A 20,850-nucleotide genomic window follows, 5' to 3' on the forward strand; every position below is an offset into this window, starting at 1 on the left:
CACAGAATTGCATCCTGTACCCTGAACGGGACCGTCCCTCCTGATGCCTTGTGGCAGCTAGGACTGTAGATATGGGAACTTTCCTTTCCCAGTCTCGTGTTAAGTATATATATTTTTAATTACCCATTAGAGGCTAGTGTCTTCACATAGCTCAGCAGAGAGTGAACTAGGAACCATCTTTACATTAGAGAGGGAGAGAGAGACAGAGGAAGGGTAAGAGTAAGGAGGAGGGGGAAGAGGGAGGAGGAAGGGGAAGAGGGAGGAGGAAGGGGAAGAGGGAGGAAGGAAGGTTAAGAGGGAGGAGGAAGGGGAAGAGGAAGGAGGAAGGGAAAGATGGAGGAGGAAGGTTAAGAGGGAGGAGGAAGGGGAAGAGGAAGGAGGAAGGGAAAGATGGAGGAGGAAGGTTAAGAGGGAGGAGGAAGGTTAAGAGGGAGGAGGAAGGTTAAGAGGGAGGAGGAAGGGGAAGAGGGAGGAGGAAGGGGAAGAGGGAGGAGGAGGGGAAGAGGGAGGAGGAAGGGGAAGAGGGAGGAGGAAGGGGAAGAGGGAGGAAGGAAGGACGGGTGGAAGGCAGGCAGGCACTTGCGTTCTCTAAGGGAATACAACAGGGCCCATGTTCCAATTTGCGTTACACTTTTTTTTGAAGATTTTATTCATTTATTCATGAGAGACACAGAGAGAGGCAGAGACACAGGCAGAGGGAGAAGCAGGCTCCATGCGGGGGGCCTGACGAGGGACTGGACCCGGGGACCCCGGATCATGCCTGGACCCAAAGCAGATGCTCAGCCGCTGAGCCCCCAGGGGTTCCCCAACCTGCATCACAAACAAGAGAAAGAAGGGAGGGATGGTGACGGGGAGGAAGGAAGAGAGGGCAACAGGGAGGAAGGACAGAACTTCTGGTGCTTAAGTGGGTTGTGATCAGTGTAGACCCGGAGCAAATACTGAAAGGCCATTAAGGCCTGACCGAGCGGGGGGGCCCACGGGTGGTGATTCCTCAGAGGCCCCCCCGCCGCTGGGCTCTGCAGAGGCGGCCCCGAGCCGGGGCCCTGCCGCGGGACCCTCACCCCTCTCGTCCTTGTTTTGCAGGGAGCTTCGATGCCAGGAGGCCCGCGGATCGGGGTGCTGGGGGAGCGGCCCAGGCGATGCCCGGTTCCTGAGCCCAAGGCCGCGGCGGAGCTGTGAGTGGACGCTGGGCGCGGCGCGGTGAGCTGGATGGCTGCGGGCCGGAGCCCCAGCAAGTAGTCGTCGGGCTGTGGGGCGCCTGCCCCGGCGGCGGCGGCGGGACCATGCCCGAGCGGCTCGCGGGGATGCCCTTGGATCTCTGGACCCCGCTCCTGGTACTATGGATGGCGCTGCCCCCTTGCGCTCCTGCGGCTCCCACGGGCCCGGCCCCGGTCTTCCTGGGCGGGCCCCCTCTGGAACCCAGCCGGCTGAGTGACGAGCAGCGGGTTTTGAACCGCTCCAAGAGAGGCTGGGTTTGGAATCAAATGTTTGTCCTGGAGGAGTTTTCTGGACCTGAACCGATTCTCGTTGGCCGGGTAAGCTGCGTGTCTAAGATCCCGATTTCGGGGTCTGCTTCTCCTTCTTAGGTCTGTGACATCGGACTCGGCCCACCCGGTGGCACATAGCTGTGGCCCGTTGGCCCGGCGGCTGGTGCAGTTAGCCCTGGGCCCCTCGGGGGTACGGGCAGCCCCACGGCCTCAGGTGTGTGCAGTGACCTCGCCGAAGGCCCGCTCCCCGCCCCGTCCCCCTTCAGGTGCCAGCACGTGCTCAGGCGCGCTCAGCTGGGCCTCTGCCCCCCTTTCGCCCCGGGGCGTGCGTGCCAGCCGGACTTGCCCTCTGGCTGGAGCGTCCGTATGTTTCTGTTCACTCGGAATTTCTGTGGCCTCAGGTCCTAAGACGTCATCTGTTGCATTTTGTTTTGAGGCCACGCAGCTTCCCGTTGGAGGAAGATTTGTCTCCTTTTTTGGTTTCAGTTTTGTTCGTGGCTTGTTGTTTCAGTTATTAACCGGGATGCAGAACGGGAAGTTCTTGGCGTGCGCGCTTCACAGAGCTGCGTGCCGTGGTTCAGTGAAGTTTGCAGTAGGAGACGAGCCCTTCGGTGTCCGATGGGGTCAGAGGTGTGCAGAAGGAATTTCATACGGGGCTGTGTGCGGGCGGGTTTGCACTTGTGCTGCTGTCGGCAGGTTAGACCAACCTTCCTTGTGTAGGGGAGTGGTCCCCCCGAGATCACACCACTGGTTATTGGCGCTCACGTGGTTGTCCCTCCGAAGCGTTCACAGGCTTCCCACACCGTCATCATAGGAGGAGTCCGAGTATCCGCCTGCCACTGGCTGATTTTCCTGTCTAGATTTTTTTTATAATAAATTTATTTTTTATTGGTGTTCAATTTGCCAACATACAGAATAACACCCAGTGCTCATCCCGTCAAGTGCCCCCCTCAGTGCCCGTCACCCAGTCACCCCAACCCCCCGCCCTCCTCCCCTTCCACCCCCCCTAGTTGGTTTCCCAGAGTTAGGAGTCTTCATGTTCTGTCTCCGTTTCTGATATTTCCCACTTATTTTTTCTCCTTTCCCCTTTATTCCCTTTCACTACTTATTTATATTCCCCAAATGAATGAGAACATACAATGTTTGTCCTTCTCCGACTGACTTACTTCACTCAGCATCATACCCTCCAGTTCCATCCCGTCGAAGCACATGGTGGGTATTGGTCGTTTCTAATGGCTGAGGAATATTCCATTGTATACAGAGACCACAGCTTCCTTATCCATTCATCTTTCGATGGACACCGAGGTCTAGATTAAGAAGTGAACCAGGCCAATGGTACTCATTTCCCAAAAGCAGGGAATTTAAAAGAAAAATAGGAAGAGCATTGAATATTGATCGTCAAGACGTGGGTTAACTCTCTGTGTCTTGCTGGGAACTTGCGAGGGCCCTCCTACCTCCACCTCGCTGTCTTGCGAGGCAATTGGAGACCCTCCAAGGACTGTCTTCTCACCTCATGTAGTTGGTCTGCTTGGACACGGGAAGCCTGCATGAGGGGATGCCAGCAATCACCAGGATTCATCAGGCCCTCTCTTAGGCACACGGGAGTATATATCCGAGACCAGAACCATGATCTCCGCCCCCGTTGAGTGTGTGGCCCATCCTGGCCAGTACCATGGGGGCACCTGGTGGGCACCACCTTACTTGATCTTGATCCTAGCACTAGCAATAGCTTGCCCTCCTGTTTCTCCATATACGTGTGTGTGTGTTTGTGTGCATATACGTACATACGTGCGTACACCAATCATATGTGTAAAATAGGTCTGAAGACCTTTATCAATGTGTCTAAAATACAAAAATCTCCGAAAGTGTGTTTGTTGTTGTTGTTGTTGCTGTTGTGGGTTTTTTGGTGTTTTTCTTGTTTTGTTTTTTGTTTTTTATTTTTTGTTTTTTTTTGCTTTGCCTGATACAAACTCAGGTAGCAGACTTGAGGTTGTTTGTAGACCTAGTGCGTCCCATTGCCACGACCGTGCTGGAACACAGGCCGCGGCCCAGTCGTACTGACGTCGTGGTCACGGTCCTGCTCCTCCTCGCCGTGCGGTGTACGTGCCTTAATGTGTGTCTTGGTGTGAAAGCTGCTCAATTGCCAAACACCTCAGGCCCACTGGGCTTTGAATACGGGCGTCTTGACCAGCATGATGCTCTTTTTGTGTTTTAAGTACGGCAGCCGTGAGCCTTAGAAGGATCGGTAAAGCAAGAGCAGAGAGCTGGGAAGAGCTCGGGGTTTGAATCGCGTTGGGCATTCCCAAGGCCATGATCTTACCCACCGTATCCTGTTATGCTTTTGAGATGAGCTGCCACGTGTTTGAACCATAATTTGCACTCAAGAGTTCTTGCCTACGGGGATGCCTGAGTCGGTCGTAGGACGTGCGCCGCTTAGATCTCAGGGTTGTGAGTTCAAGCCCCACATCAGGTGCAGAAATTACTTAAACATAAAACCTTTAAAAAGCAAATAATAAATAGTAAAGCTCAACCTTTTGTTTTTTTAAAGGAAGTGTTGAATATTGAATTCAGAGTCCCTAAAGTCCTCCCTCCTGGATATTTAGAACTTGAGCCAGCCCCCAGGCAGTTCGTTTTCCTACCACAGGAAATTCTGGATCTACAGGCTCATGCATGTGTAATTGAGTATTTTCTTACCGTTTCTATTAGTTGATTCTTTATGGAAGTATATGACTGCAAATAGTATCTTATATAATATAAATAACTGAACATGCTATGCCCAGGAGAACTTTCCATATTTGTCTGAATAGAAAAGGTAATTAAATTGGGGTTTGTTTTGGATTCATAGGAGTCTGATGACTAATTTTAACTCTGTTCTTTCAATTAAGTGATAGAACTGGAAGCAAACAAGCAGGCATTTAGCATCGATTTGTGATTTAGTAATGCTCAAAAAATTCTTGCTCGAGTGACAGAAATGTCACATGTGAACCCTAAGACTTTGAAGTGGCCAAAACACCCCTGAGTCTTTATGACTATTTTATTTTATTTTATTTATTTATTTTATTTTATTTTATTTTATTTTATTTTATTTTATTATTTTATTTTATTTTATTATTTAATTTATTTTATTTTATTTTATTTTATTTTATTTATTTTATTTATTTTATTTTATTTTACTTTTTTATTATTTTATTTTACTTTATTTTATTTTATTTTATTTTTTATGAATTAGCTCTTTCTCTCTTCTCTATCCTGGCCAGCTCAACTGTTAAATCAGTCGAACTAATTTTATGAAGAAATTCCAGCAAACATTTCCAATCCTACATATTTCCCCTTAAAGAACATTGCTCCTGAAATATTGTAGCTTCGGGTTTGGGGCTCTTGGGTCGTAGCGAAGCCAGAACTACATCTCGGGTGACGGCTTCAGATTCTGAGTCAGGCTGGGGGAGAGGAGGATCCGCATCAAGGTGCCCACGGGTGCTTCAGGTGTTCTGTCTCCGTGCACGCTCTCCCGTGTCCAGCTGCAAGCCACTTCATTGCCGAGCTTCCCCCAGGCTGAGGAGCATCCGTCACGTAGGACCATACCCGCTGTCCTAAAGGCCCTCCTGTGATCGCTGGGCTGGGGCCTCAGCACCGTGGGCTGCACTCAAGCTCATGGCAGAGCCGGGTTTTGAGCGATCGGCTTTTCAGAGCTTTACGTGCACCCTCCCGTGATCCGTGTGTTTTCACTCTAATCGCTAGACAGCTGAGTGCAGAGGAAGAGCAAGCCCTCGAGATGCACTCTCCAGAAGTCCGAAGTTTGGCTTTGTCACTTTCTGAATGTTAACTCTGCAGAAATTACTAAAAAGTCTTCAAACGCTCTCCAAGTAGAATAAATAAGAGTATGTCAGAGTCCATACTATCATGTATGCATAGTCTCTGTACATAGTAATTGTAGCCACGACTATATTCTTTTTTTTTTTTTTTTAAGATTTTATTTATTCATGAGAGACCCAGAGAGAGAGGCAGAGACACAGGCAGAGGGAGAAGCAGGCTCCATGCACCGGGAGCCCGACGTGGGATTCGATCCCGGGTCTCCAGGATCGCGCCCTGGGCCAAAGGCAGGTGCTAAGCCACCGAGCCACCCGGGCTGCCCAACTGTATTCTTTTTTTAATGGTTTATGTATTTATTTTAAAGCCGGGGGTGGGGCGGTGAGGTGGGGTGGGGTAGGGGCAGAGGGAGGGACAAACACACTGTGCGCTGAGCACGGAGCCTTATGCAGGGCTGTCTCCCGGGACCCTGAGATCATGACCTGAGTGGAAATCAAGAGTCTCTGGCTTCACCGATGGGGCCGCCGAGGCGGCCCTGTAATGTGTTCTTAGTTACAGGTGTGTGTGCATCCGTGTATGTGGGTGTGTGTGTGTGTGTGGGGGGGTGTCATTGCAGTGGTGGCCAGAGAGTTATGCTGCCGGGTGAGCACAAGACATCGGGAGCCCAAAGAAGGGTCCTTTCGGGTGTCCCAGGGCATGTTGCTGGAGGTGATGTTTCAGTGTGTTTGGAAGGATGATGCGTCACTTGGGTTGAGGTGGGGTGGACTGGAAACCCAAGCTATGGCAGCAGGACAGAGGGGCTGTGCGGTGTCGTGGGGACACCGTGGCCCTACTCAGGGTCGCCTTGCCTGGAAGTGCGTGTGTTTCTGGCTGAATTAAAACGAGGTTGAAAGTCCCATTCACAGAGAAGCCTTCCCTGTCCCGTCCTGCCCCAGAAATAACTGCCCTCTCTAATATCTCACAGCCCCTGGCGGTGCTTTACTTTTTCGTCTTCCTGATGATCGTTGCCTCACATACTCTATACTTTGTCTTGTTTGCGATTTGTTTCCGACGACAGTGCATGTTCCACGGACGAGACAGGTTTCGCCTCCTTTGTTTTTCACTGTTTCCCCAGAACCCAGAACACTGCCTGTAGACAGGGGGTGCTCAGGAAGCGTTGTGCTCAAATACCTGAATGGGTCACCTAAATAACGGGGGAATTGATTAAAAAGTATCATAAACCCAATAAGATTTCATACGAATGGCTTTTTCCAATGAAGGGGGCTGTGCAATCCTTTCATGTTCCCCTTCAGCACTTTAGAGAGCAGCTCGTAGTTTGAACATTGTTTCTACTTTGCGATTTTAAAGGTCATTCTTGGGGCGCCGGGGTGGCTCAGCCGGTTAGGTGTCCTGCCCTTGGTTTCAGCCTCTGTCGGGGTCTCATGGGTCCTGAGACTGAGCCCTGCCTGCCCTGGGGTCGGTGGGGGAGTTGGCCTGAGAGACAGAGCGGGAGAGCACGCGTAGGTGGGGCAGAGGGGCAGGGAGAAGCGTGGGGGCCGCTGGCCGTGGGGCCCCGGGACCCTGGAGCCCCGTGACCTGGACGGAGGGCAGACACTCAGCTGGCTGGGCCACCCAGCTGCCCCTCAACTAAGTAGATCCTTTTTTTTTTTTTTTTTTAATTAAATCAAAGTGTTTCTTTGCGTTCGTGCTAATGGGTAACTTGTTAACCCGGCTTTTGGAGGAGGCTGTGCCGAGCGCTCTGCAGAGGCCGCCCGGACCCCTGTGGGCTGGTTCCGCGGTTCCCCATCCATCTGCCAGCTTAGGTTTGTGCGGGCGGCACGGGTGCCCCCAAACTCCTCTTTCTGGATTTCTGTAAAACCAGTGTCAGCCAGAGACTCCGCTCCAGACTCTAGTTCTTTGTGGAACAGGTGGTGCAGAGCCCGCTGTCCGCGAGTACCTAGCGTGTCACGATCCTCAGGACCTTCACGTTGGCTTTCTCTGCCGGTGCTGGTGCAGGATAAGGTGGTGCCTGGGACTCTGTCCTATGTGCATATGTGTTCTTGTCTTAAAAAGGAGAGAGAGAGGAAAAAGAAAAAAATATGATGGTTTTCATACATCTTGCAACTAAGACCATAACAGTCATGTCCCTTGGGTGAGACGCACACGAGGCGACCCGCCCGCTGTTATCCTGGGAGCCCTGTGCTGGGTCACCAGAGTGTTAGATGAAGCCACCCGACAAATGCGCACTGAGCACTTAGGATCCCCCAAGCACCGTGGATGAGACGTTGTCTGCCCTGAGTGAGCCCCGAACCCCGACACCCACCCTCTGTCACGGAACTGGTGGGGTGCTGTGGGGGTGGACAGGCAACGGCCAACGCCGCCTGCTAGCAACTGCCGCACTCGGATGGAGACAGGGACCCCGAAGTAAAGGAGCCTGGCTCCGTGAGGCACCTGAGTGGGACGGTGGTCCGTTGGGTGGGATGTAGGCTCCTCCCTAAGGAAACCGCGTGGGGGCCGGACCGTAACCGAGCTGGGAAGGGACGATGCTGCGGCGGTGGCCGTGGTGTGCAGGGTTGGTGGGGGGGGCTGCTCAGAGGCTGGAGACAGGGCCTGGCACCCCGGGGGGGTGCTGAGTGGCCTTGGGAAGGTGGGGAGGGGCTCCTGGAGACCTGGCTGCCCTCTCCGCACCTCTGCCGCGGGGGACCCGTCAGAGAACCTCGTGCGCCTGTCGTGTGCGGTTTCCTCACCGGTGATGGGATCGTGGATCACAAAAGTATATTTAAGATACGAATGAATCCCCGTGGAGCCGGCAAAGAGGGCGATATGAGAGAAATGAGCATGGGGTCTATTGATTTTCTGCCCAGGTCCCTTTAGCTCTTGTTCTGTGGTCTGTGATCCTCGGCTCCTCATGTTGCTTTATTTTGGGAGAAACCAGTTTGTTCTGCAGGTGGTCAGAGTCCCACCCTAATGGGCTCTCTTGCGTCAGCTCCCTGCTCTCTCCTCCCTCTCCCCCTCCTACCTGGGCCTCGGAGCAGTTCCTTATTTGGATAGAACTCCACTGCTGGTGATGCTCCGTCTATTTATAATTCTCTCCCTCCACGGCTCTGACTCATTTTCTCTCTTTAAATTTGCCCTTCTAACCTCCTCTCTTCTCTGTAACTTGGAAAGCCTTTGGGTGGTGCTGAGTGCGAAGGCCCGGGTGCCAGGCGATGACGCTGTCCGCAGCCGGCGACGAGGTGGCTCTGGACAGGCCGTTCTGTGGCCGGCCGTGTGCACGCAGGGTGCTGGGCTACGCGGCCACCATCTGCCGTATCCTGGCCCGTGAGGCCCACTTGCTGTCCGGTGTGAGAACCCTCTGCCCTACGCAGCCCGGGCCCCAGTGACGTGGCAGGCACGCAGGTCAGCATCGCGTGTCCCAGCCCGGCCAAGGCCACGGGAAGAGCTTGCCCCTTATCCAGTGGCCTGGCTGGGACATAATGGGCATCCCGGAGCTTGGGAAGTTTTCCGACACTGATAGAAATGAAATGGTATCAGTCGCGTGGATCAGAAGAAACCCTAAATGCACACACGCGCGCAGACTCGCATGTGTGCGTGATCTATCAGCAGGGCTTGTGCACCAGTAAAATCCCTAATCACCTCCTGATCCCTTCTCTCTGGCCCCAGACATTCACCCTGTTTGCTTCAGTCCATACCCAGGGACCGGGTGAGCGTACCGAGAGTCTGTGCTTATCTCGCAGAACCCTCCCCGCCCCAAAATACACTCACTCAAACCTCTTAAAAGTCTTGCATATATTTTCAGTCTCCTTAAGGGTCATCTCGTTGAGGCGGGTATATTTTTCCCACTTGAAGCAAGTGATAGTAGTCCTATGGTAATGGATGAAAAGCCGGATCATGTCATCTACTTTATGAATAAATGACAAGGTAATCGGTATCAAAAAATTAAAAAAAGCAAACGCAACACTGATTTCGATCGCAAGTATGGAGCTGGAGCTCACGGGGAAGACTTGGTGAAGCGTAAATGCTACTCAACCAGGAAGGCCTTCCCGGTTTATTTACGTTAGCGGGATAGTCTGAATCATTAAAAATCACTAAGATTTATAACACGGGGACATGGCAACTGAATAAATACCCGAAACAAGATGCAAAATGTGTGTAGACTGCGTGTGCGATATGAACAGAGTGCCTGGCGTATATTAAGACGTGTGTGCATGTGAAAATAATACATATATTCAGTCACTTACAAAAATAATGAACTCCTGCGTACTGATCCCCCGATCATTCGTATGCAGAGATGTTCACCATTCTGCTATTTGTTTTCTTGAGTTTTTCTCCTTTCACCCCTGAGAATGCCAGTACTCTTTATTTTAAAAATCAATGTAGGAAGAGTCCTATTCATATTTATAAGCACCACCCATTGTTTCTGAAAAAAAAAAAAATTCCCGATTGAGAAAAATATAAGACTCAATGATAGGTATGTAACCCCCGTGAAAAACAAGTAAGTTAAATTGTGATATTGATGCATATTAATACGTCAAATATCAAGAAACAGGAGTCTGTAAGGAAATGTGCCATTACAGTCAACCTCCCCCCCCCCCCCATTTAGGTGATTAGATTGTCAGTTTCTTTTCTTTATAATTTTGCCCATTTTATTTTCTAGGATATGCTATTATTACGTCATAACACATTGCAAAACAAAATGAGAGGAAAGTAAATGGCGATGTTATATCATTCAATTTTTCTTAGAATCAATGCTCTCTATTCATAGCATATTCTTGGAGACTGTTATTTAGTTTGAATCACATTTGGTAAATGTGATCTTATTTAAATACTTGGAAGGACAATCTCATCAATTAATAAATTAAAGAGCTAGAAATATTCGATCGTTTTTACAACACTATGAAGAGAGCCAGGGCAGCCATAGCCTTGCTGTACCGCTAAGTGTACTTAAACGACGTCCATTACCGTGGGACAGACCAAATATGAACCAGAAATAAAGGGTTTGTATCTGGCTTTGAAATGGGAACCTGTGTTTGTAATGTTCCGAGTATTATGGTCAGCCTGCATGCTGCCTGTAGCTTTTCAATAATTAAGAATAACCTAGGAAAGGTATTTATGGTCTCATGTTGTTTAAGAAAGATAACAAACGGTGCTGCAGCATTTCCTTCAGCCTGGCTATGTGTGTTTTCTAGACGGTAGTTTCTTTAATATTTTAGCATTTTCCTTCCATACATATCATTAACTTTAAAAATAAAACTCCCAGTTATTTCACCAGCCAAAGATGAGCTTATTGGAGAATAAAAGAGAATTGCCATCTGGGATAAGCAAGCTGCAGCAACACCATGGGGGAGTCTGGAGAAGGAAGGAGAGGTAGCTCTCGTGGGGGGTGGGGGGGATAGAAAGGCTCTTGCAAACAGAACGTCCCTTGGAGTCCTCTGGGAGTTAAAAGCTCTCCTTAAGAGCTCTCCCTCTCATTGGCTGAGCTGTCGCCGGGACAGGAGACAAGCCTGCCTTCCCCTGCTGGGCCAAAGAGTAGCATCCGCGTGCAAGGCCCATCTCTTCCTTTTGAGTATTCAGTAGGGTGTAAACTCTCCCTGCGGAGCCTCTTGACTCCACTTTAGTGAGCTTTCCTTTCGTTGATTTTCACATCCTCTCCTTTATAGCTAACTTAAACTCGCCCTCTATACTCTTTCTCTCTCCCTCCCTCCCACCCTCCCTCACCCCCTTGCCCTCCTTGTGATCGTTTGACCGCGTGTGTTTCTGTCCCCGACTCCTTGAATGTCTTGAGATATAGTAAAGGCAGTCTTGTCAATATTCACGTATTGGAATATTTAGTTAAGATGTGGGTATCTCAGTAGCTACGGTAACTTTTCAATACTTTTAGAAGTCCTTTTAGATCTTACAACTGGGAAGAGAAATAGGATTCGCTACATTCTTGGTACTAAGAGTGAGGGGTCTGCAGACCAGCAGCAGCCCCTGGGAGCTGGTCAGAAATGCGGAATTTCATTCACCACCTGTATACCTGATTTACCGAATCAGAATCTGCATTTTAACGGTTTCCCCCAGGTAATTCCTATGCACATTAAAGCCTCAAAATATAGATATATTCACTCAGTTGTCAGTCAATCCCAGGATAGCTTGACTCATGCTTTCCGTTCTCTGTATCCAACCTGAGTAAATTTGGTGTACCGCTTAATTAAAGAAATGGGTCATGGGCACTGATGTTTGGAAGAGCTCTAGGCAAGGTATAGGGTAGGAGCCACAGCTTATTTCATTTGAACCCCATGTGGTAGGTGCCGGGTACCATAGGCTGCGACATCAGTTTGCAGCTGGAACTCCTCCGTGCTGCAGGCGAAGGCAGAGGCAACAGCCTGTGGACAACCGCCCCCCCCCCCCCCCGCCACTGGATCAGTTAACAGGAGCCACCCCTTGCTCAGACCCATGGAATCCTTTCTTTCTGCATGTATTTACCACAACATGGCAGATGTGCTCTGAAATCTGCAGAGTCTCAAATGTCACTGAGCTTCCATGGGAGGCAATAGCGGAATCCAAATGAGCCTGATGAGAAGGACTGAAGGATATTGGGAAACAGCAGGGAATAAAAGGCTAGATGCATACTTCTGCTGCTCTCTAATCCTAAAAAAGCCCAGCTGTGTTGCATAGATCTCTTTTTGTTGTGAATATATGTCGGAGACTATGAGATTGATGACATCGTGCAGAGAGACATTCGGGTGGGGGAGAGAAGGAGGTTTTTAAGTGACCGAACTAAACTGATCATATCTACTGAGTGTTTGCTGCATGGTAGGCACCTTATAAAGGCTGCTTGTTCAGTCCTCACAGAAACCCTGAGCAAGGCATCACCATCCCCGTTGTCAGGCCGGGAGAGCTCAAGGGAAGAGTCATCTCTGTTAGCAGCTGCAGGTTAGACACACGGTGAGTACTTGATGCAGCCCGGAGTCAGGCCTGGACACGGTGACCCCAGGGTGTGTCCCTGTAACCACAGCAGCACCTGGCCTCGTTTGAACCCCATATGGGAGGTGCTCAGTGGGCTTGGCTGCCACCCCAGTTTGCAGATGAGTAAAGTGAGTCTCGCTGAAGGTACAACCAAGTTAGGGTCTCATGACAGGCGTGCAAAATCTAGTAGGATTTGAATATACGTTTAGAGAGTCTAGCTAATTGCGAGACCACTATGCCTGTTCGTCGGCAGGCATCTCTCTATGCCTCGCTCATGGGGGAGAGAGGCCCGTATATGGCCCTTGAGAGAAGAAAAGTGTGCTGGAGGGTTAGGCGTATGGTGGCTCAGTTATATTTCCTTTACGGGGAGGTGAGATTGCGACAATGTGGGTCTGGGTAGAGCTGGAGCCGCGTACAAAGGGATTCATGGGAGAGTCTCCAGGTACAGGGTAGTGTGCCCTCTGTCTTTTTTTGCTTTCTCATTTAAAAATATACATTTCAATACTTACAATAGTGAAGTAAGAGAATAATGATGTAGAGGGAGTAGCAGGAGAACGTATGTCCTGACCACTTCGGGCCTCTTGCTTGGTTTTTAAAGTACATTTACAGGTGTCATTCTCACCGTTTGGCAGGTGAGAAAATTGAGACAGTTGCATTGACTTACCTTTTCATTGGTTGGGTGACGGTAGTGCAAGGTCCCGACTTTTTCTTCTGATCTGGGCAGAGTTCGGCATCACTCGAGCTGTAGCACTATGCTAGAGAGCCCGCTGGGACCTTGGGCCGTGACTGGGCAATTGCGTGGGCTCCTCTCAAACGGAGGGTCCCCAGACAACAAGAAGAAGGAAGAGGGAGGGTTGAGTGGGGCACAAACCCAAATCCTCTACTCCAGACAGGAACTAAACGAAGACAAAAAGCTTGTCCCCTCCAGCTGCTTGAACTAATTGTGTTAATGCTGAATAATTCATTCGCAATTCCCTGTACGCTTGGAAACCGAGCTGGTGACCAATATCCCAAAGGCTCCAGAGGTGGGATCTATAATTTACTTTCCTCTCCGCGGTGACTTCCCTGATTCCTCTTGCGAACGCCGAGGGTCTTCTTCCAGAGGGATATGGGCTCCTCTGTTTCATCTCTTCCTTCCGGACTCTTACTACGGAGGGGGACGACCTTCCTCTGGACGGTTCTGGTCATGTCCTTTGCTACTGGCGCACTTTGGCCGCGGAGAATAATTCCCATGTGCCTGTGGCAGATTCTCCGAGGAGAAGTAATTTGGTGAGAAAGCAAACACAGCTATTGAAAATGACCAAATCCTATAACTCCTTGAAGCAAGTGAGACTCCCCAGCCACTCAAGGGCTTTATTTAGAATGTGGCAGGGTTATTTATAGTGGGGTTTTCTTTGCTTTTATTTTTCTATGTGCTTCTGGGAATCTAAAAGTATAAATGAATTTCTCATTGCAGTTTGCTTCTCTGTTATACTCGTGTGTGTGTGTGTGTGTGCTCACATGCGTGTGCGTCCGCGTCCTGTCGCGTTTCCCTTAGAGCAGGGCTGCTTCGGCAGGGCTCATCTCTAATTATGTCCCTGCCTTTGCAGGAGCGTTTACAATCAGCCTTGTGAGGTGCTTTCAGAAATCATTAGACGTGTGCAATGGCTGTTCCTGTTGATCACAGCCACTAGTTCGCTCCTCTTCCCTGCTTTTCCTGTCATTAAACTCCTATGTAAAGTTCTTAGTTGTTCTGTTTGGTGGTTTGTGTTATGGCTGAAACCAGATTCCACATCCTGACTAGATTATGGGGAATGCATCTCAATGTTTGTGGCTTTTTCTCCATCCCACAAGTTGGATGAGAGACACAAGTTGAAGCCTGGGAAAAAAACCAAACAGTAAACGTGGAGACAGCCCCTCCCACCCACACAAATGGGTTGAGATGATCAGAGAGTCAGAGAGGGACAAACGACAGCGCCAAACAGCAAACGTAGCGTAAGACCAAAAATCCTGACTGACAGAGAGAAAGTCACGTTACAGATGTCACAACCTAGGAGACGGGTTTAGACACAGAAAGCAGAAACTGAGAGACTTTCACAGGAGCCAAGGATTCAAAAACCACACAGGATCAGAAACAATAAGAGAAAAAATAAGACGGGGTGATGACGAAGATGAAGAGAGAGTAAGGGAAGGATAGTGGAGGGACAGGGAAAAAGAGAGATGAAAGAGAGAGAGAGAGAGAGAGAGAGAAAAGGATTTGGGTCCACTGAGTGGCTTTCACCAGGAAAACACTAATTTCCTACAGGAAATCCTCTGGGCCCATCCTCTGGGCAGATGGGCTTCTGCATAGTTTCATGGCACTTCCGGTCACTCCGCTCTGCTCTCTCTCGACGAGGAGTGGGTTTTGTTGGGGACACGCGGCGTTCGCCGAGTAGCCGTGGCTGGCACCACTGGGCATGAGGTCAGAACAATCTGGGTGAACCAGCAAGCCAAGATCTTCCTAACCTTTCCCAGAAACATGATTTTGGCTTTTAAATTGATACACTTCCTAGCACTTGGTGCTAGAACCCGAATGGGGCCCATGTTACGTGCAATCAGATACAATGAGTGAAGAGGGTCTTTATCACCCAGTTCCTCCTGAGGGGCGCTGGCTTCCAAGAGAAGCCGGAGAGTGGGAACGGGTTATAGGTAAGCCCTTGGGACCATTCGCATCTCCTAACCCTCTTTGAAATTATAGAATGGGCTTTTGAAACACTGGAAGGACAAAAAATTCATTAGAATTTCTATTTCTTTTTTTTTTTTTAAGGTTTATTGATTTAGGTTGAGGGGGAGGGAGGCGTTCCCGTGTGTGTGGGTAAGAGCAGGAGCAGGAGGAGGGGCAGAGGGGGAGGGGAAGGGGGAGCTGAGCATGGAGCCGAATGGGGGGCCTCGATTCCAGGACCCTGAGATCACGACCTGAGCTGAAACCACGAGGTGGACGCCTAACCCGCTGAGCCCCCCAGGGGCCCCTAGAATTTCTGTTTCTAGTATAGAAATGATCTGACTTATGTATTCAGTTGTGAATAATCTGAAATGTCCATGGAAGAGGCTAAGAGGGTTTTCTGTCTCTGCTACTTGACAAATGTATTTGAATCAATATATTCGTCATGGCTTAAGGAAAAGTAGGCAAAGTGAAAGTTGAAGGACGCATGTAGGCAGGAGCAAGGGGAGTATTACACGGTACATACCCGATGCCTTCTGGGATATCCAAGGTCTGACTTAGCCTTCGTTGAACCCCGCGGGATAGAGCTGTTGACATCACTGCCCCCCACCCCACCCCTTAACAGATAAAGGGATGTGGGGTCAGAGAAAGGTAGCCACTGTCCCAGAATGACCAATGAAGTGGGGGAATGGGTCCTGGAATGCAGAACTAGCTGATTTCAAAACCTATGCTTCTTTCTGCCTACACTGTACCACCCCCACCCTCCCTTTATTTGGTTCTTCCTTATGTTTCTTTGCACATGGGTATGCTCTTATGGAATATGGAAGAGTTCTTATTTTTACACAACACAGTTTGCTCTTCCAAACACATATTTGGATCATTCCAACAACCCAGAGGCCCAAGTAGGATGACTGGAGTAGGGGAAACCCAGGGCTCCTGATCCTTTGCTCGGTGTTTAATATCACACTGCCCGCTCAGGGTCCTCTGTGCGTCACTCCGCGCTGAACGAGATGGGCATTTTCCCATGGTGACTCCTCTCTACTAGGAAGTGTGTTGAGATTACTACTGTAATTCCAGTTTGTACTACAGAACCTGACGCTTAAGACGTGGGCTCCTTGATCCTGTGACATGCCCCTGCCATGATGGGATGGGGTCAGGATGGCATTATGTTTTTGAAGACTACCACCCAACCATATGGTTTATGTGATCTCCCCTCTCTCTCTTTTTTTTAAAAGATTTTATGTATTTATTCATGAGACACACAGAGAGAGAGGCAGAGACCCAGGCAGAGGGAGAAGCAGGCTCCATGCAGGGAGCCTGATGGGGGACTCAATCCCAGAGCCCCGGGATCACGCCCTGAACCAAAGGCGGATGCTCAACTGCTGAGCCACTCAGCTGCCCCTATGTGGTCTCTTAAATCTGAGGAGTCAACTGCTTTCCTACTGATGCTGCAGACGGAGACTGAGAACTTGGACTGTAATAGCCATTATTCCAGGGGATATTACACAAGGAGGCTCTCAGAAATCTTCACTGCCTTGTGACCTCCTCGCTTCACATTATCCAAGATGGTGTTCCTTACTACAGCCTAGCACCCCAGGTTCTGGATGATGCATGGTCCAGTCCAGGAGCCCAAGACTGTTGGATTCTGTTAACATTTGAGGAAGTCCTTCGCCGTTGGGTTTTTTCCTCTAGAAATACTCACCAGGTTTGGATTGGGGTAAGGAAAGGTAGAGCAGCTCTGTGTCGTTTGGCATGGCAAACCCTGGGTTACAGTTTGATCCTATGACGTGGCAAAAAAAAAAAAAAAAAAAAAAAAAAAAAAAAAAAAAAAAAAAAAGCTTTGTTGTATTTGCAAAGGAAATCAGCATGCCTGGGGACTGCTGGCTGAGATGTGATAAGGAGCTGAAAGTCTGTATCTGAAGGCTCCGCTCTCAGGAGAGAACTTTTGAGGTAGATGAAGAAAGCACGCCCACCTTGGAGTGGAAGAGTCCTTGCAAATGCAAAGTCCTCAGCTCCGTTCCTCCTTCCTCCGTGAGCTCCCCAACCTTCTGGCCTTTTCTTTTAGATCTCATCCAAGTGTCAGCACAAGAAAACCTCCTCTAGCTCATCAAGTAGGGGGCTAAGTCTTTGCTCTCTCTCTCTCCCCACTGCCCCCAACTAAGCATGAAAGTGCCACATGCAGATTTTCAATTCGAATCTCCTTCCTCTTAAAGGATTAGAGTTTTCTATTTTACAATTTACTCTTCAAGGTATCCTGTTCCACCCAAGACGTACTTTCTATGAGCTATAGGCTTGGGTTTGCAGCTCCAGGAGGCATAAACGCTCACATAAATGCAGAAACAAACATTTAACACAAAATTAGCAAACCGTATTTAGCACCCGTCTCTGAAGCCTCTAGAGGGCTTTCAACCCAACTTCTGTCTGTCGGGTGATGACTGCATGGCTAGCTTGCTTTTCTACTGTGGTTATTGCTTTTCTGGGGCACTACAGGCTGCAGCACCGCCGTCGAACCCTGCTAGTCCCAAGTTGAGGCTTGTTTTTGTCGTAGCTACAGACACGCTAGCCTGGACTGCTGTGGTCAGGAGCTCCGGCTCTCAAGTCGGACAAAGTTGGGTTTCAAATCCTGTCATAGCAGACACACTCCAGCTTGCAGCCTCGTTTAATTCTGCTAAGCCTCTGTTTCCTCATCTAGAATATTGGTTTGTAGGATTTTTAATTTTTTTCCACTAGGGATTCGCCAAGCCATGGGTGTGATCCGTCGTAGTTCACTTAGAGGGGACTAGATATAACGGGAGGTGTTACTGTCCTAAGCACTTTACACTTGGGAGTTCTGTTTGTCGTTAAAGCTCTAGCTGCCGTTGCCCAGAACTTTCTTTCTTAGGTTGCGCCGTGCTGCGCCCGTGTCACTCAGCCGCAAGGTGAGGTGGGTGACCGCAGGCCTCTCTCGAGCCTCTGCAATGCAGCGCCCTGTCTCCGGCCCCCGCGTCCCCTGCCGTGCTGGCCCGCTGAGCTCGGGGTGGAAGGGACGGCCCCGCTGGGAGGCTGCACCCAGTGGTGCTTGCCTCTCCCAGCCGGAGGAGGCCGATCGGAATGACACCGGGCATGCTGCGTCCCAGGTGACCGGTGACCTGGTGTCGACGCCTCTATGTGTCACGGGACCCAGTGAGGACCTTGAAGAGCGAGAGGCGGGAGAGGTTAGGGACGTTCCCCACCTTTGGGTGCTGACCCTCAGGCACTGCTGGGGCTGGAGAGGGGGTTTGAGTTGGGCCGTGAGCCCAGCACCCCGAGGTGAGCCTGGCGGGGGCTGATTCCCTCTGAGCCGCGTGGGGAGAGGCTCAGTGCGGCCTTACCTGGGCTCCAGGTGGTCAGGTGCAGAGCCCTCGGCCCCACGTTGCTGTGACCGGCAGGCGATGCTGCAGCCAGTGCACCGGGCTGGCCCGGGCGAGGACCGTCAGCAGACGTCCCTGGTGAGAACCGTAGCTCGCAGTAGCTTAGGGCTGCTCACGGGCTGTTTCCTTCCCTGTGAATTTTCGAAAAAGCTTCACCTACCAACTCTTGAACATGCAAAAGAAAAAAAATCATAATATCTGGAATTTATTGACATAGAAACACATTTTATAAATATTGAAGGGAAGGAACCTTTAGATTCATAATTAGATGAGCATTTTATACCCTTCTACACACGCATACCCCATACCTACTCAAATTATTTTTAAAATATTTTATTTATTTACTCATGAGAGACAGAGAGAGAGAGAGAGAGAGAGAGAGAAAGGGGCAGAGACACAGGCAGAGGGAGAAGCAGGCTCCATGCAGGGAGCCTGACGTGGGACTCGATCCCAGGACCCCGGGGTCACGCCCTGGGCCAAAGGCAGGTGCCAAACCACTGAGCCCCCCAGGCGCCCCCCAGACCTACTCAAATTATTACATTTCCCAGTAGTGGATGATTATTGTGCTGATAAGTCTGATAAGTATGTTTTTAGATACGATGATGGTTAAATCTGTGATCTAAGTTGTATCACTCTATACATTCACCTATGATTTGCCCTGAATGTCATTTTTCTGAAAATGAGGTGTTTTGTAGGAAGAAGGTCTTCTTTAGACTAATATTGTATCACGTGTATTGAGATTTCCATTCCAGGGTTCTCAATTAGGGAAAATAGGAGATGTGACTGCTGTTAATGAAACAAATGACTGTCATTTTGAACTCTTCCAAGCTAGCACTGGAATGAATACTGCCTGATACTCACAAAATCTGTATAAGGTACACACGGCAATATATTTCAATTTGTAGGCATAAACAGACTTAATGAGGTTGTATAATTTGCCTACAGTGAGCCAGCTGAGAGTCGCTGAATCACATTTCAAACATAAATGTATCTGCCATCAAATTTTGTCCCTCAAAAGTTTCCGATATATAGTCTCTTATAAAAAAAAAGTTTAAGTTCTTAAAGTAGTCACGTCATGTCATTTCATCAAACACGCGCACAAACACACACGGAATTCAGAAACTAGTATGACGTGCCACGGGTTTATTTACTTTTCATTTTCAAAATCAATACAGTTGACTGAAGTGTTATTCTTTTTATTTTTTTAAAATATTTTTTTATATTTATTTATTCTGAGAGATAGAGAGAGAGAGAGGCAGGCAGACAGGCAGAGGGAGAAAGCAGGCTCCACGCAGGGAGCCCGACGTGGGACTCGATCCCGGGACCCCGGGGTCACGCCCTGGGCCTACAGCAGGTGCTAAACTGCTGAACCCCCCGGGCTGCCCCTGCTGTGTTGTTCCAAAGTGCTGGGTAAAAGTAGATCAAAATATTTGTCCAGCAGCATTTATCGGGGACGTGCTATGTGCCGGGGCCTTTGCTGAAATGAGGAAGACACGGGCGAGGGCTCCGGGTGACGTCGACGTTCACTTTGAAGAAACGAGGTGGGGCTCTTCGGGGTGGGGGGGCTCTTTGCTCTGTGAAACAGCCCCCCCTCGCCCTCCTGCACGATGATCCATGCGTTTCCTTGGCGACAATATTGCTACCAGTTCACCCAAATTATCCAGATTTCACATCACCTCTGGGAAAGAATCAGGAATCAAACCAGCTTGAAATAGGAAGGATTTCTGTCTTCCCGACTCTTAACAGAGCACATAGCTGGAAGCTAGTGGAACTTTCCAGTCAGGAAGAGAGAGGCTCACTATGTAAATCATTATCGCTGACAAGTTAAGCCTCCAGTCAAAAGCAGAGCGTACAGTTTGTGTATTTACCTCAGGCTATTTGTCTCCACAGGGTGACTGTTTGAGAAGAAACACTTGCATCAGGTTGGCTTCCACACACGTCCAGGCAGACACACACACACGCGGTAACACTCCCATGTCGCCTTGGGTCGGCCGAAGTCCAGGGTTTAAATTATCCTCAGAATAAATAAATAAAATCTTTTAAAAAATAAAAAAAAAATAATAAATTATCCTCAGGACTCTTGACAGCCACCGCCCTGTCCCAACCCAGGAATCCCAAGTCCGCGAGATCAACTGAGCGATCCGTAAAGAACCAGTTGGAAATTATCTGACACCTTCTGCAAGTAGGAGGTGGAACCCGCTGTCCCCACCCAAACTGCCCCGTTTCCTTCCACTCGATTGTCTACATCTCGTAACTAGATGTGGTATTATCCTGCACGGAGCATTTCTGCGTCTCCGTCGCCTCGCGTAGATGGGCACAGAATCGCTGCCTAGCTCAGTGCATGGCGGTCACCCTTGTGTGACCTTGGGGGAGTCCCGTAACCTTCCACCGTGGGTTTTCAACATTCAGTGAGTCATAGGAAATTGTTGACGGTTGGGCTAGTGCAGAGTGGTGCCATCTAATTGTTAACTATGACCATGATGGTGCAACTAATTATTCATATCCACCAACAAATAGCTGTTACTACAGATACTACTAGAATAATTACCGTTGCTCT

The 20,850-nt window shown here is 49.5% G+C and overlaps 1 protein-coding gene across 3 annotated transcripts in view; it reads left to right on the forward strand.

Moving 5' to 3' along the window:
- The first annotated feature begins 1,085 nt into the window (after nucleotides 1-1,085).
- Nucleotides 1,086-20,850, forward strand: part of CDH8 (cadherin 8) — a 341,945-nt gene continuing 322,180 nt past the window's right edge. The window contains exon 1 of one of the 3 annotated variants that reach the window (XM_038538794.1): nucleotides 1,086-1,535. In XM_038538794.1, the coding sequence (XP_038394722.1) occupies nucleotides 1,284-1,535 (252 nt within the window). In that variant the 5' untranslated portion in view covers nucleotides 1,086-1,283. The remainder of the gene's footprint in view (nucleotides 1,536-20,850) is intronic. The other 2 variants (XM_038538793.1, XM_038538795.1) reach the window with 2 other exon arrangements.

Source organism: Canis lupus, chromosome 5 (genome assembly GCF_011100685.1).
Source record: "Canis lupus familiaris isolate Mischka breed German Shepherd chromosome 5, alternate assembly UU_Cfam_GSD_1.0, whole genome shotgun sequence".
Taxonomy (NCBI): Eukaryota; Metazoa; Chordata; class Mammalia; order Carnivora; family Canidae; genus Canis; species Canis lupus.